General features: G+C 40.8%; 1 protein-coding gene across 4 annotated transcripts in view; it reads left to right on the forward strand.

Annotated features, from left to right (window-relative positions):
• Nucleotides 1-2,697: 2,697 nt before the first annotated feature.
• The window catches only part of YTHDC2 (YTH domain containing 2), a 73,500-nt gene continuing 59,881 nt past the window's right edge, over nt 2,698-16,316 (forward strand). For 2 of the 4 annotated variants that reach the window (XR_006817704.1, XM_045999570.1), the window contains exons 1-4: nt 2,698-3,076; nt 4,503-4,593; nt 12,537-12,733; nt 14,123-14,322. Coding sequence is in view for 2 of the 4 variants with exons in the window: in XM_045999570.1 (XP_045855526.1) it covers nt 2,878-3,076; nt 4,503-4,593; nt 12,537-12,733; nt 14,123-14,322 (687 nt within the window). In the remaining 2 variants the exon portion in view is untranslated. Of the gene's footprint in view, nt 3,077-4,502; nt 4,594-12,536; nt 12,734-14,122; nt 14,323-16,316 lie in introns of those variants that run through there. The other 2 variants (XM_045999571.1, XM_045999572.1) reach the window with 2 other exon arrangements.

The following is a 16,316-nucleotide window of genomic DNA, read 5'->3' on the forward strand; positions in this document are numbered from 1 at the left end:
TTATCTACTATCTGTGTTTTGTCTCGGAATGAAGCTGGGCTTCGTCATAGCCTGGGCCAGCTTTCTATCTCTACCTCATTCGTTACTAGTAGCATGGCATTGGGTCAGTTATTTTATTATTATTTTTAAAAAATTTTATTTATTCATTTGACAGAGAAAGAGATCACGAGTAGGCAGAGAGGCAGGCAGAGAGAGAGAGGGGGAAGCAGACTCCTTGCTGAGCAGAGAGCCTGATGATGGGACCATGACCCGAGCCGAAGGCAGAAGCCACCCAGGCACCCAGGTCAGTTATTTTAATCTCATGCAGCCTGCTTCTTCATCTGATTATCCGTATCACGAGGTGGTATAACTACTTCATATGGTTTTGTGAAGCTTGGGGAAATAAAGACTGTGCCCCTGGGCTCTTAATTAGTGACAGGTATTATATTGGCACAACTAAGGAAATTATGATAGACAGAGATCAAGATAGTAGTAAATGTTCACACGGTTCAGTGATATCTATGCCGGGGCCAGAATATAGAACCTATTTCTGCAACGGGCAGAAGACATGAACAGATATTTTTTCCAAGGAAGACATCCAGATGGAGAACAGACATGTGAACAAATGCTCAACATCACTCATCATCATGGAACTACAAGTCAAAACCCCCCTTGGGGGCTCAGTTGGTTGAGTGTCCCTCTCTTGATTTTGGCTCAGGTCATGCTCTCAGAGTAGTGGGATCGAGCCCAGCCGCGGCCTCTGTGCTGGGTGTGGAGCCTGCTTGGGATTCTCTCTCCCTTTGCTGCCCCAAAGAGATTAGGAGCTCAAGGATTACGAAGTAAGTTTTTAGAGGGTGGAGATGATCAGTCCTGATTCCAGATTCTAAAATATGGCCAACCAAAGAATATTTGTTATGTGTCTCTGCAGTTTTAACTGCTGATGAAACTGACAAGATAAAAAAGGTTCTGGCTCTTGAGTTTATAGTCTGGTGAAAAGAGCAAATTATAAATAAATAAACAAAATAATTTCAAGCAGTGGTAAATGATAATGGATTGATGTGAGAGAGCCTGTCTAGGTAAGGGATAGAATTCTGTCTTAAATGATGAGGAAATACTGGGAGGAAGATTGTCTTGGGCAGGAGGGAACTATGCAACTGGAAAGTTCCCTTGATGGTAATGAACTTGGGTGTGTTCACGGGAAAGAAAACAGAGCATGTGATCACTGAAAGTGAGGGTGAGAGTGGCGGGAGATGAGATTCAGGGAGGTAGGGCAGAGGCCTGCTCAGTAGGGTCTTGAGGGTCCTGGTAAAAATCGTGGGTTTTTAGGGTGCCTAGGGGGCTCAGTCCATAAAGCATCTGCCTTAGGCTCAGGTCATGATTCCAGGGTTTTGAGATGGAGCCCTGCTTCAGGCTCCCTGCTTCATGGGGAGCCTGCTTCTTCCTCTCTCTCTGCTGCTCCCCTTTCTTGTGCTTGCACACTCTCTCTGTCAAATAAATAAACAAAATCTCAAAAAAAAAAAAAAAGGTGGGTTTTTAGTAGTTGGAATAGGGAGTTACTGGAGTGCTTTATGTAGGAGTGTTAGCCTACCTGGCTTATATTTTTATCTTTTTAGGATTTTATTTATTTTGAGGGGCGCCTGGGTGGCTCAATGGGTTAAGCCTCTGCCTTCCGCTCAGGTCATGATCTCAGGGTCCTGGGATCAAGTCCCGCATCGGGCTCTCTGCTTGGTGGGGAGCCTGCTCCCCCCCACCCCCCACCCCCCCCCCCCCCCGCCTGCCTCTCTGCCTACTTGTGATCTCTATGTCAAATAAATAAAACCTTGGGGAAAAATTTTTTTTATTTATTTTAAGAGAGAGGAAGAGAACATGAGCAGGGGAGAGAGGCAGAAGGGGAGGGAGAAGCAGACTCCTTGCTGAGCATGGACCCTGATGTGGGGCTCAATCCCAGGACTCTGGGATCAGGGCCTGAGCTAAAGGGAGGAGCTTAACCCACTAAACCACCCAGCTGCCCCTATCAGGCTTATATTTTTAAAAGGATCACTCTGGTTGCTCTTTGCAGAATGGATCATGGAAAGACCAGAGTGGAAGCAGTTAGGGTGGCTGGGATTAGGTTTCTGTCAGTGGAACGGTATGCAAGGAAGTGCAAATTCTCATAATCCTCTTTGACTTCCAAAACAGAAGAGTCCCCCATTTAGGGTCGCCACATAAAATACAGGTGCTCTGTTAAGCGTGCATTTCAGTAGAATAAGGGTTTGTTGTTGTTGTTTGTTTGTTTTGCTACGTGTTCCCAAACATTGCATAGGAAATTCTAAAAACCTATTCGTTATCTGAATGCAAATAAAAGGGGGCATCCTGCCTTTTAACGTGCTACATCTGGCAACTCTACCCCCACTGAAGTGTGAACTCCTTGAGGGCAGAACCCGCGTCAGTCTGGTCCCACACCTACGTGGTGGCGTAGTGCCAGCCGCGCACACAGCGGGAGCCCGCACAGGCTCATCGACAGAATTAATGAAGGATTTAAGGAAAGAATAAAAGGAGGCACGGGAGCCCCTTGGTGCGGAGGTGCGGACGGGGAAAGTCGGAGGGAATCCGGCGCGTGGCGGCCGCCACACTGGACCGAACCCGCGGGGAGGTGAGGAGCGGCCGACGCGCTGAGGTCACGGGCGCCCGCTGCCCCCGTGACGTCATCACGCCCGCGCTCTCCGCTTCGCCTGGGTTCTCCTCGGCGCTGGCGCCTCCTCGGCTGTTGTGGTGACGGGCGGGGGGGTTTCTGGTGACCCCGGCCCCGCTCAGGCCGCCTGCGGAGCGGTCCAGTCCCGGCAGTGGCCGTCCATCCCTGTCATTGACCGAACGCCCGCAGGCCTGGCCGCTCCCCCGCGGGGAGAACTTCTCAGGGCCATGTCCAGGCCGAGCAGCGTCTCCCCGCGGCCGCCGGCTCCTGGCGGCGGCGGGGGCGGCCCAGCTCCGTGCGGCCCAGCTCCGTGCGGCCCTGGGGGCGGGGGCCGGGCCAGGGGGCTGAAGGACATTCGTATAGACGAGGAGGTGAAGATCGCGGTCAATATCGCTCTGGAGCGCTTCCGATACGGGGACCAGAGAGGTGAGGTTCCCGACGGGGACCCCGCCGGCTGCCCCGCCTCCCCCACGCCGGGACCCCTGGTGTAAAGGGGCCGCCTCAGAGCGGGGAGGGAAGGCTTGGGCCGCCCCCTGGCCCGCAGCGCCCTGGAGCAGGCCTCCACGGCGGGCACGGGGCGCGCTTCGTGGCGCTGGGTGGGAGGCACGGTAGTCCTGCATATCCGCAGGGCTGAAGCACTTGCCTGGCGTGAGTCAGAAGGTGGAAAGAGGCGCGTTCCTCCCCTGCAGGACGCGTTTCTTTCTCCCAGAGAGAGACCTGCAGGCAGGCAGCGTGGGGCGTCTAAGCCACAGTTTTTAGGTATTGATCCTCCTCTCCCTTTTTAAGAAGGAAATTATGGTAGCCTTAGCTGAGGCACGTTTAAGCGACAGCAGAAGAGCAGAGGACATCAGACGAATAAATGCATTGGCAATATTTTGTAGTGTTTGGCCGAAATCCCGAAAGCATCACGCTTAAACACTGAAAAAAATTAAACTGGTTTCACACCCCTTAAGGATAGAAAGCTCCTTGCCTTGGGTCATCCCTTGCAGAACCCGCAGCCCACCCGCGGTGATCTGTACAACATAGTGTCCATTCCGATTTGCTGGCCTAGGTAGGAGGACCTTGACTTTGGAACCTTACAGTCCAGAACAGGCAGTGACTTGGGCAGAGTCCGACTGCCGTAAACAAAGCCTCAGCAATAGGAAAGCAACACGTCCCCTCTGCGATAGTGAAATATGAATTATAGACAGTTTTGAAAGCAAATACAATGGAGTTTGACATTGAGCATTTATAATGCTTGAGCATCGCTCATCACAGAAGGAAACAAACCTTTTGTGAATGAAGCAAGTCAGGACTGAATTAAGTTAAAATAGGAAAATAGGTTCATCAGTTAGTCATCTTACCAAATTGAAGATTCCAGTACAAATAAGAGGAGTAATTTTGGTGAACAGGAGAGTTCTCTATCACGTTTAGATTTAATTTTTATTAATATGTTAACTCTGGTAGACATTCAGCAGTTAATTGAATTAATCACTACTTCACACATAAAATGACCTTTTCACAGAATGTGAAAATGACTTTTCACATAAAATCACATATGCTTATAGGATTTTTTTTTTTTTTTTGAGTGCTTGTTGGGGGAGGGGAAGAGAGAGGGAGAGAGAGAATCTGATCCCGACTCTATGCCCAGCGTGGAGCCCCACTTGGAGCTCGATCTCACAACCCTGAGATCATGACTGGAGCAGAAATCAAGAGTCTTGTGCTCAACTGACTTAGCCACCCGGGCGCCCATTTTTTTTCATATTTTATATCTGTATGTTTATTGAAGCACCTTTATAGAAAATTGTGTATTCCCAAATGGTCCTTTGTGTGTGTGTGTGTGTTTTGTTTTTGTTTTTGTTTTTTCATGTAGAAATGGAATTTCCTTCGTCTTTGACCAGCACTGAAAGAGCTTTTATTCATCGATTGAGTCAATCTCTTGGTTTGGTCTCTAAAAGTAAAGGGTAAGCTGATAGCGTTTCTTATTTAAACATAATTATTTATCAAAAAAGAGAAATGTTCCTGACTCCATTTAAGTAGTTACTACTGTTTTAGATTCACGTCCTTAATTATATTGTAGATAAACTGATTCATGTCTGTACCAAAATCAGCTCTTTGCGTTTTCCGTTAGGGGGTTAAAAAAAAAAAAAGTAAAATTTAAAGTGTAAGAAAAATAGTTTAAAAGTTGAAGTTGCTTGCTGAAGGAAAATATTTTCTTTTTTCATAGAAACTAAGTCTGCTTTTTAAAAAAGAGTGGATGGACTAAAGATAATAAGTACAATTATTTACAGAACTATTTCTTTTAATGTTACTATACTGTAATAGTAACTTTAGAATACATCATCATTGTTTTCTTTCCTACCAGCTTAAGAATCTGGTGATTAAAAATGACTAAATAGGGGCGCCAGGGTGGCTCAGTGGGTTAAAGCCTCTGCCTTTGGCTCGGGTCATGATCTCAGGGTCCTGGGATCGAGCCCCTTATGGGCTCTCTGCTGGGCGGGGAGCCTGCTTCCCCCTTTCTCTCTGCCTGCCTCTCTGCCTACTTGTGATCTCTGTCTGTCAAATAAATAAAATAAAATAAAATAAAGACTAAATAAAATGGACCAGGAAGAAACAGTCTATATTTGAGGACCACTGACCACAGAGAGAAAAAGTCATTTGAACTATCCAATTTGAAGGGCTCAATTTTAAAATTATGTGGAACAATTTCATTTTGGGGATAAGAACGATGGGATTGCTATATATAGCAGGGTTTCTTAATATTGGCACTACTAACATTTCAAACTGAATAATTATTTTGGAGGGCTGCCTTGTGTATATCTAACCTTACCCAGGAGCAACTCCACCCACTATTTTAACAACCCGGAGTGCCTCTAGACAGTGCCAGAGTGTTCCTTGGGGAGCAGAATGAGCTCTCATTAAGAACCAGGGATGGGGAAGAAAGATAAAATTTCAGCTTACCAGGGTTTAGGTTAAGAAGAGAGAAAACAAAAGATTATGAGGTCAGTATTTGTAACAAATAGCAGGGCAAGTCCTAAGAGGAAAGTATCTGATATAGGAATGTCTGGCTTTTGAATGCCCACAATGATACATTAGAGGAAGATGGGCTGTAGCTTAGGTGAACGTGCATTTTGAACATCACTAAGGCCAGTGCTGGAGACAGTGGTAGGTTTTGGGCATGCCCATATCATAGTCATCTGGATAATTTAAATACTGCACTTGCAGATGCTAAGAGTACAGAGCCATAATCCTTTATCCAAAAACACTTGGAACAAGTGGATTTTGAGATTCAGATTTTAGAGACATTTTAGGGTATATTTGAAATATGTAACACCCCTCATAAGGTACAGGCATTACCTTTAATCACAATATTTCTGCTGGTAACCATGGATGTTCACAGTAAGATAAATAAATACTATAAATAGACTCATGTCCATGTAGTCAGGCTTTCCTGACAAATGTAGTTGCTGCCTTTAACCTTAGAAATAAAACTGCCAGTTACTTTGCAAGCAAGAGGTGGGTTTCTTTGGAAGTAGGTCGTTGCAGGCTGGGACAAGCAAGCTACTACAAAACCATCTGCAAGTCCAACAAACAAAAGAGAGGAGCATGATTTTGTGGAGAAGGAGGAAGTTGAGAGGGGTTGTTCTGAACAAAAGTTAGAGAGAAGCCGGAAGGATGATGACAATTTCTCATTGGCTGGGTTTCAGGGATGGTTGATTTCTTGTAGAAGAAGCAGCAGCAATATAAAGCTTTCCTGTTGAGGCCCCTAGTAGAAGCTCCTTTCCTTTTTTTTTTTTTTTTTTTTTCCTCAGAGTGGAAGGGAAAGGGGTAGAGGCAAAGGGAGAGGGAGGTAGAGAATCAATCTTAAGCATGCTCAACACCCAGCATGGAGCTCGACACAGGGCTTGATCTCACAACTCTGAGATCATGGCCTGAGCTGAAATCAGGAGTCAGACTGATTGAATCTTAACCAGACTTAACCGACTGAGCTACCCAGGTGCCCCCAAATTTCTTGCCTCTTGAGGCTCTTCAGCTGAGTCTGTAATAGACAATTCTTTCCGTAACTGACATGAGTACTTAGGCTTGTCCTACCAGTCTCCCTTTCTCACATCCCCTTTCCACTAGTGTGGTTCCACTTAGTGAGGTTTCCCTTTATTAATTTTCACAGTACAGATTACAGAAATCTTCCAGTTTTCATTGTTGTTTGGATTAAGAGTTGCTGCTAAGAGGTTGTCTGAAAGCATTTGTTGTAAAGGCACAGTTCTGTAGCTCCATCATTTCTGTGGTCGAATGGGTTGTGAATTCTGTACAGTTAACATGGAAATGACCCTTAGAATAGCAGTCCCTTAGAATGGATGACATTTGCTTTTGTCCAGTAGCATGATTGTTTAAGGGATGGTCCCAAAGGGAGAAACCTAGGGTAGGGGAGAGCGCCAGATAGAAGTTATCAGGACAAAAAAAGGTGGATGAGGAAACAGTGAAAGGAGAGAGGAAAAAAGATGCTGAGGGAAGCCAGGCAACCCTGCCTTCTCATCTAGACCTTAGTCACTATTCCTCGTGCTCTACAAACCCTCTAGGGAATGTCCTAGCACTTTCCTTCCCCTTTTTATCTTTGATTAAAGGTAGTACGATGTTTATCTAGTGGTCCTTGTGATTTTCAAATGCCTTTCCTTCTTTTCACGTATATGAAGAACTTTGAATATGGTTCTTGTATCCTTTTTTTTCACTTACATGAGAATTTGTACCTGACTTACATTTTTATGTTTTTTTTTTTTTTTTTTTAGATTTTTAAAATTTATTTGACAGGGAGATGGAGAGTGAGCACATGTAGGCAGAGTGGCAGGCAGAGGGAGAGGGAGAAGCAGGCTCCCTGTGGAGCAGGGAGCCTGATGTGGGACACAATCCCAGGACCCTGGGATCATGACCTGAGCCGAAGGCAGCCGCTTAACCGACTAAGCCACAGGCACCCGTTTTCATGGGTTCTTTTGTTCACCATTGAGTAGAGGATTTTTTCCCACTTCCTTAGTTTTTCTGCCCTTTTTTCCCGCTTTTGTACCCAGTATCATGGTTTCTTAATATGTATTTGAGAGAAAGTCTGGTGTGGAGGAAGAGGCAGGAAAGTTGGATTTGACTCCCTGTGTCTTACTGCCTCCTTCTCCAGCTTTGGTCATGGCCCTTAACTTTCAGAGCCCGTTTTCTTAAATGTAAAGTATGAAGGACTTAAGTCTCTTTATTTTAGTTCAGATTCTGTAGTTTATTTTGAGCATCTTACAAGGTCTGAGAATAGATTTTAGGCTTACTGTGTGAAAGTTGACACTTATTTTTTCTCATCACTTTCTCCTTTTTGCTCTCCTTTCTTTCAAAATTCAACCATGTGTGTTGGATTTTGTTTTTCCTTTCCTCCTGAAGAGTTGGATTGATTTTGCAATTGATTACTTGTTGTGGATTACTTTTTGTAATTGCTCATCTTTGGGTGAAAATTCTCTTGTTGGAGTAATGTCCTCATATTGTGCCCTTTAGTGTAGCCTGAAGTTTTGTTTGAAATTGTCGGTAAGCTTCTCCATACTGAAATTTCACCTCCTTATAATTTGTTTCCGTTTTTTCCCAACTGAGATCTGAGTTTTCGTTTTAAGAGCACACTTCTCTGAGTCTCTGACTTGCTCATGAACAGAACAGAATTTCTTTTCCTGTTCTTTCTAGTCTTAGTTATACAAAATGAAATTTACCAAATGAATTCTGTTAAAGACTTGTGGAAAGAGAAACTATGAAGTATGTGGAAATAGGTTTTCCAGGTACAGGTTTCTTACCCTGTGATTGCTGACATTCCTGCTTCTTAGGTATCCATGTGTTCTAGTCACCCTGACTGCAAGTCTCTACCCTGTAAGAAAGCCCCCCTTTTCAGATTCAGGTTCCTACTTCCCTCGTCTCTTGCCTGGGAAGATTATGTTCTGCACTTTTCTTTTCTGCCCCTACTTCAAATGGGAAAATTGGTTAAAAGTTACTTAAGTGTCTTACTGACTTTTTGGGCATCCATTGAAAAGAAACAGCCTATGATGCCCAATAGTAATAATAGTGACAATTCATGTTCATTAAGTACTCTTATGCAGCAGGTTTTGTGCTAGAGGCTTTAAGTAGATTAGTTAATGCTGACAATAGTCTTAATCAGTAGATTCTATTAATAACATTTGGTATCTGTCTAATAGGTGAGGCAGTTTGGGGTTGGAGACATTAAGTAATTTTCCCAAGAGCACATAGCTAGCAAGGGGCAGAGCCAGGATTTGAACATAGTTAATGTTTCATTACTTTTTGATTATTTATAGGGGCACAGTAATGTCCTAGGAGCTGTGAAAAGTTAAAATGGAAATATTAGATCTTGCTTTTAAGTTGTTCATAGTCCAAAGTCACAGAATGAACCAGTGTGCCACCATCATAGTGTCCATGACACGAGAGCAACTTTGTTTAGTGACAGAGTTAACTGATTGGTTTGTTAATTTCCACATAGTCACAAAAGAAAGTACAGATTAGTGTGATATAAACTTCAATAAATTTACAATTCTGTTCTACAGGATTGGGAAGAAAATGGTTTGGAGTTAGATCTTTGCATCTTTCTGCCTAATGGAAGTATAAATCAAGGAAATAGGAAATGATGTATCTGTAAGGCATCGTATGAATGTGGATTGTTTTTTGAGACATTTAGCTCCGTGGTGGCTGTGAGCTTCTTACGTTGTCATCTCAGATTTTGGCTCTTTTAGCTTATTTTTTTTTAAGAAAAGGATTATTGGGAAGAGTATGCGGGTGCATAGACGAGGGGCAGAGGGAGAGGTAGAGTGTGCATGTGCGTGTGCACGTGCATGAGCGGGAGATAAGGGGAGGGGCAGAGGGAGAGAGAGAATCTCAAGCAGACTCCATAACCAGCAGGGAGCCCCATGAGGGGCTCAATCTCATGACCCTGAGATTATGACCTGAACCGGAACCAAGAGTTGGGCACTTAACCTACTGTGCCACCCAGGTGCCCCCTAGCTGATTTTTTCAACTGTTTACAGATTAGGAGAGTGGAGAATAGTAAGGCATATGGTTCTATACGAGGTAAATGTTCAGTAATGTGCTGTATAAATTGATAAGTTAATATTAAAATTGCATCAAATTTGATGAGTTAATAGTTTTTTTTAAAAGGAAGAAGCCATCGAAATGCCAAACTTCCCGATAGCATGTATTGATTACTTTTATACTTTGAAAGTTAGGTGTTATGTTCTTGCCTGTAATATTAGCACATTTATGTTTAAAGATCACACGTGGAGCTTGCATTTTATTTTGAAAAAATTGTGACATTAATTTATTTAGCATTGTGCAGCTAGTTTCTAGTTAATCTTGCTTTGAAAAGGAGTCTCTTAACGGTTTTCTTCAAAGAGTAGTGCCACTTCGGATTGAAAGCATAATGAGATCTCAGTGTGTTAGTTTACTAAGTAAGACAAATCTCTGGTGTATTGAATGTTTTCATCCTCACAACAAGACAAATATTTTATTGAACATTTCACTAATCTTTTTATCATTTACCGATGTCACTGGTGCTGAATGTGGCAGGAATGAGAGCACTAGGAGCCACGAGTAGAATCTTCCTAAAATATAAAAACTATCAAGTTGATTATATCTTTCTACCCTACCATCTGTGTTCAAAATGAATTCAGTAAATTTTAAATGGTAATGGTCAGGTACTCACACATGCTTACTTTGAAGTTATTTTTGTACTTAAATGCTGTATTATTAGTAGGCAGCTTATGTTAGGAAAGTTTGAATCTGACCCATTTTAGTTGTGAGCTTGTGAGGAGAGTATATTCTACTCAACTTTGTAATCGCAGCTTCTAGCATAGTGCCTGTCATACAGTAGGTGCTCAATATATGATGAACGATTGAATGAACGAATGAAAAAAATTAGTTAAAGGTGAAATACTGCAGAACTTTCCAGAGACAGTTTTCAAGAAAATTAAAGCCTCTTGGAGCTGATAGATACAGTAGAGATTTTTTTTTTTTTAAAGATTTTATTTATTTATTTGACACAGAGAGAGATCACAAGGAGACAGACAGGCAGGCAGAGAGAGAGGAGGAAGCAGGCTCCCTGCGGAGCAGAGAGCCCGATGTGGGGCTCGATCCCAGGACCCTGAGATCATGACCTGAGCCGAAGGCAGCGGCTTAATCCACTGAGCCACCCAGGCGCCCCTACAGTAGAGATTTTTAAATTAACTTGTGTATGGTGTGAGAGGAATAAAATTTTTGATCACATAGTAGTTAGTTGAACACAAGACTCCTGGCTCTTGGCTCTAGTGCTCATTCATTCCAGGACACTTCCTGCCTTCTGTAGTTGAAAGTTTTATGAAATAAATGGCCTAGGAGGGGAGTGAATGATGTGTCTATAATGACTGTGCTGAGTTTTCAGAAAGGTCCATGGGAGAAGAACCTACTGCAGAAATCATCTCTAGAATCCAGTAATTCTTATTTTCCATAGAAAGAACCAAAATTCTTAGATCAGGTTAAATTTAGTTATTTTGTCTTTATCTCGTAATTTAAAGATCACTAAGCGCTTGTTAAGGAAAAGATTAGATAGTTCCAAACACTTAATAATTCACTAAAGCATTCCATAAAGAGTTTCTAGAAATTAAAATCTTGGTAACTCAAAAGTCTCACTTAAGGCTTAGACGCTCAAACTGTATAGGTTAATCTCCAGTTCGATATTGTTTTTACTGTGAAAATATTGTTGAAAAATTTTAAATCTAATGAAAATTAGGAAAAGTGTACATGTACTTTTCATTGTGTTTGTGGTTTTGTTGCTCTCTTCTGTAATGTGATAGTGACAGTAACAAGTGGTAGAATGTTTTATGAAATATTTTGGGTAACTTTAAAAAATAAGTTATTTTTTTCCAGACTATGTAATAATAGCTTTCATTCATTTAGTACTTACTTTGTAACAGATTTTGCCGTTTATATGCCTTTTCTTATATAGTCATGAGTAATCCTTTGGGGCAGGTATTACCATTATCTTAGGCTCAGAGCTATTAAATAATTTGTTTATAGTCCCACAGCTGATAAGTGGTGGAGCTAGGATTCAAATCCATGTTGGTATGCTTTTAGAGCCTGAGTGCTTTATGAGTACTCTATTGTATCAGATTATGGACATGCATTTTTAAATCAGTCAAAACGCATTTGAGGACTTCTTGTGTGTATAACATTGTACCTGAAACTCTTGGAGCTACAGAAGTCATAAAAGACATCATCAGTCCTGGACCAATTGAAGCAACAAATACACTTACATCAAATAATTTGATAACAGTTATAAAGATGTATCAGGTAATAACCTTGTAACTGAAGGCGAGAGCCCAAAACTTTGAAAAATTTCTTTTTCCCAAATGCATGTGAAAATGCTTATCATTAAGGTTGATTTATGCTTTTTTGATCCAGTCACTAAGCTTGGTTTTCAACAGGTTTTCATGGGATGTGGCATTACCAGCATACTATGGAAACATTCAGTGGGCCGTGAACTGTAAATTTTTTATTAGCATTTTTAGATTCTGTTGTTCAGATTGGTTTTCTCCCTCTGTATGCTTCCAACTGGTGAAGTTTCATCCACCATGAAGTCTGCTAAGTCAGACTTTAACATTTGTGGGTAAGTAAGCCACTTGGGAGGTTTAAAATCTAGATTTGCTGCAGTTTGAAATTTTAACTGAATATAGTCTTGTGGCCACTTCAGCACCAAACCCCCTCCTTATAGACTTTTTTTGGGATTTTCAGCATCTTCTCCCAAAGCATTTTGATTTTTTTCAATGTTTTACTTGAGACATGTTTTCTAAGTAGGCATACATCATTTGTGAACAAATTGACTCTATGTAGTAAATAAATGATTTTTATTAATATTCAGAAAGGGAGCAAATAGATACCTAACTGTGAAGAAGAAAGATGGATCAGAAACAGCTCATGCAATGATGACCTGTAATTTGACTCATAATACAAAACATGCTGTTAGGAGCCTAATTCAGAGATTTCCTGTCACCAATAAAGAGCGTACTGAACTTCTACCTAAAACAGAAAGAGGAAATGTGTTTGCAGTTGAAGCTGGTATGTATTTTCTGGGGAGCTTCCTTGTCTGTCCTATTATTTGATGACTGTTCTATTACCATTTTAAATTTATTATTTTTTTAAAATTAAGATGCAGTAAGATTTCTCAGTTTGAATCGTCTGTTAGAAATGAGAAAGAACTGTGGAAATTTTGGAATGCAGTGTTAAGGCATGTGATAAAGTTAGACAAGTCTTTAAGCGTCACAGTGACAGCTGTCTATTGAGCACCCGTTGTGTGCTAGACAATGTGATAAACTCTTTATGTAGGGCCTCATAGAACCTTCCAAGGCCAGAATTTCCTCTTTTTCAGGGGTGATTAAATGGGTTCAGAGCAGTTAAGTAATGTACTCAAGGCTACTCAACTAGCCACTAAACTGCAGAGCTGGGATTTGACTCCACAGTCTGGACTTTCCTATGTTACACTGCCAAGACATGCTAATCAGTGAACTTTTGAATTGGGGCTTTAGCTTCTGGTAAGAGGACAGAATTTTCAGTACACTAACTTGCCAGAAGGTAGATAAATAATATTTTTAGGTTATAAAATGAAGTTTTAATTTTATTATTTGGAAAAATAACTTCTTAGAAAATTATTATTTACCTAAAGCGACAGATACACATTATTTCCATTGTCTGTTGGAGTAGGTTTGCAGAGTGTAGAAAATACATAGTCCTAGATAGCAAGGAATTTAAGTTCTAAATACATGGCCAAAAAGAAAATAAAAAATAAAAATAAAAAAAATAAATATATGGCCATAAAAATGTTTTGAGTTAAAAAAATGTTTTGAGTTATGTGAAGAATACAAAACACATCATGCCACTTTTTTATTCCTGTCTGCTTTTAATTAAATGTAGATGCTGACTCAAATTCTTAATAAGGAAATTTGTTAAGGATTAGGACCTTATATTTATACATATTCTATATGATCACATAGTCTTACATATTTAACTTTACACTTACAGACTATTACTCTTTTCACAATGTGTTTTCATATTGTGCATAAAAGACTTGTTATGCACATTGTTTCCCATTTTAGTTTTTTGTGTCGTTATTGATAGAAGCAAGCATGAGAACTCTTTTAGGATATCAGAATCCCGTTATATTTTTAGTGGTTACAGAGTGATTGATTTTTTGTTCGTTTGTAAGCATTATGCACCAGAAATACTTTTAGAAATTGGCTTTTTGATTGATAACCGAAATTTGTAACTTGTCTTTAAACAGTATTAAGCGTAGGAGTACAGCAGTGGTGCATTTCTCGCTAACTTTATGTAGACTGAGTGAAAAGAAACATTCGAATGGAATTGCATTGGAAATTACTTATCTTTGTTTTCCATACTTTTTAAACATTGCTGACCATAATTTTTTTTTGTTCTTTTATTCATTTTCCAAAGAAAACCGGGAAATGAGCAAAACAAGTGGGCGACTCAACAATGGCATACCTCAGATTCCAGTGAAAAGAGGGGAATCGGAATTTGATTCTTTCAGGCAGTCTCTGCCTGTGTTTGAGAAACAAGAAGAAATTGTTAAAATAATTAAAGAAAATAAAGTAGTTTTGATTGTAGGAGAAACTGGTTCTGGAAAGACTACGCAGGTTTGTTTCTTCTTTGTTTTTTTATGGAAAACAATATTTTATCCCATAGGATAGTTTTATATCAAATTTGTACTGTATGTATTTTAACCAAAAAAGCCCCTTTTTGTTACTTTAGTGGTTATTTTAGAAATACTGCTGGGAGTACACTTTGAGAGTTTATAGAAAGGAAATGTTTTAAAATATTACTTTTTTTAAAAAAATATTTTTATTTTTATTTTATTTATTTGACAGAGAGAAATCACAACTAGGCAGAGAGGAAGGCAGAGAGAGAGGAGGAAGCAGGCTCCCTGCGGAGCAGAGAGCCCGATGTGGGGCTCGATCCCAGGACCCTGGGATCATGACCTGAGCCGAAGGCAGAGGCTTTAACCCACTGAGCCACCCAGGCACCCCAAAATATTACTTTTAAAGTAGCACATTGGGGCTTCGTTTAAATAGATGTGGGGTGGGAGCGCCTGGGTGGCTCAGTGGGTTAAGCCGCTGCTCACGTCATGATATCAGGGTCCTGGGATCGAGTCCTGCATTGGGCTCTCTGCTCGGCGGGGAGCCTGCTTCCCTCTCACTCTGCCTGCCTCTCTGCCTACTTGTGATCTCTCTCTATCAAATAAATAAAATCTTAAAAAAAAATAGATGTGGGGCATATGATTGGGCATAAAGGGATATGGACGAGGCTAGTCTTGTAACCTCTGTGAGCCGGAGCCCACATTTGTAAAATGGAGCTAATAATTGCTCCCATTTATGGTGAAGTTTAGAGATGTCTGTAATGAGCCTACCAGTGTTTTGTATGTAGCAGCTAAATTAACAGCAGTATTAACAATGATGTGTTAATATAAAGTCGACTGTAGACATTGAGACCTGCGCAGGTCCCAACCTGTTTGTGGTTTGGGGTTGCTATCCGTCTCATAAAACAAAGTAGAGGGTTTGTCTTCTGGAAAGACAAAGTCGTCTTCTCCTCTGAGAAAGCCTCCTACATCATTGACTTCGGCATCTCCCGCGAAAAGGGAGGCAGGGATCGAGACCTCGAGTTTGAGTTTTTGGCTGAGGTAGAGAGAGAAGACAGTGCTTTTAACCAGAAAGTCCAGAGTCGTGTGTAATTACCTCCAGGACTCATCACTGTTAACCCAGCCTGGGCTTCATGACAGGTAGAAGGAGATTCCTTAATATTAATGATACAGTTTAAAAAAAATAAAGTTGGCTCTAGAATGGAATTAGTATGACAGGCTTGACTTGGATGTTTAGTATCAAAGTGCTTCAGTATGCAGTTTCCCTCATTGGGTGACAGATTGGAAGTAAGTATGGTATAGTGATTTGACCTTGTTTATGTTCTTTACATTGTTCACATGTTAAAATAGTAAAAATTACTTTGATTTTGATAGATTCAGATAGAATAGTCAATATAATTTTACATTTTTTCTCTTCTTTTATGGACACATAAATTTGCTTTTGATAATCGCTTAACATTTCCTATGGTCATATTGGTTGGCGTAATAAGCCTAGTCCATAGGTAAGGCAAGGGGGTAGAGGCAAAGTTGACTATAAAGTTTACCACTTATTCACTTGAGGACTTAGCCGTTTTTACAGAGACCTATGCCTAAAACATGAGCCTCTAAAACTGAATAATGAAAAACATGATGAAATTTTTACCTGAGCACAATATATAAGATTTTTCTTTAGTGTGAGTCCTTTTATGATTAATTGGAATTCCATGGGTCATTCCAGAGAATCGGTTCCGTTGTTGATTTAGTATTAGAGTAAGTTTGCCAGTAGGTTTTAATTGTACTCATTCTAATTATATTGAGCAGGGATTATGAGAGCTCACTTTGGCAGCACATATACTGAAGGGAGATTATGAAAGTTCTGACAAATACAATAAATTTATGTTTTCATTTAAGTTACTTGAATATCCTTGCTAAATGATCTTTGTATATGGGCATTAGGTATGCTTATTTTCACAATTATGTATATCATTTTATTAGGTATGATGATACTTGAGAATT

Source organism: Meles meles, chromosome 3 (genome assembly GCF_922984935.1).
Source record: "Meles meles chromosome 3, mMelMel3.1 paternal haplotype, whole genome shotgun sequence".
NCBI classification, from domain to species: Eukaryota; Metazoa; Chordata; class Mammalia; order Carnivora; family Mustelidae; genus Meles; species Meles meles.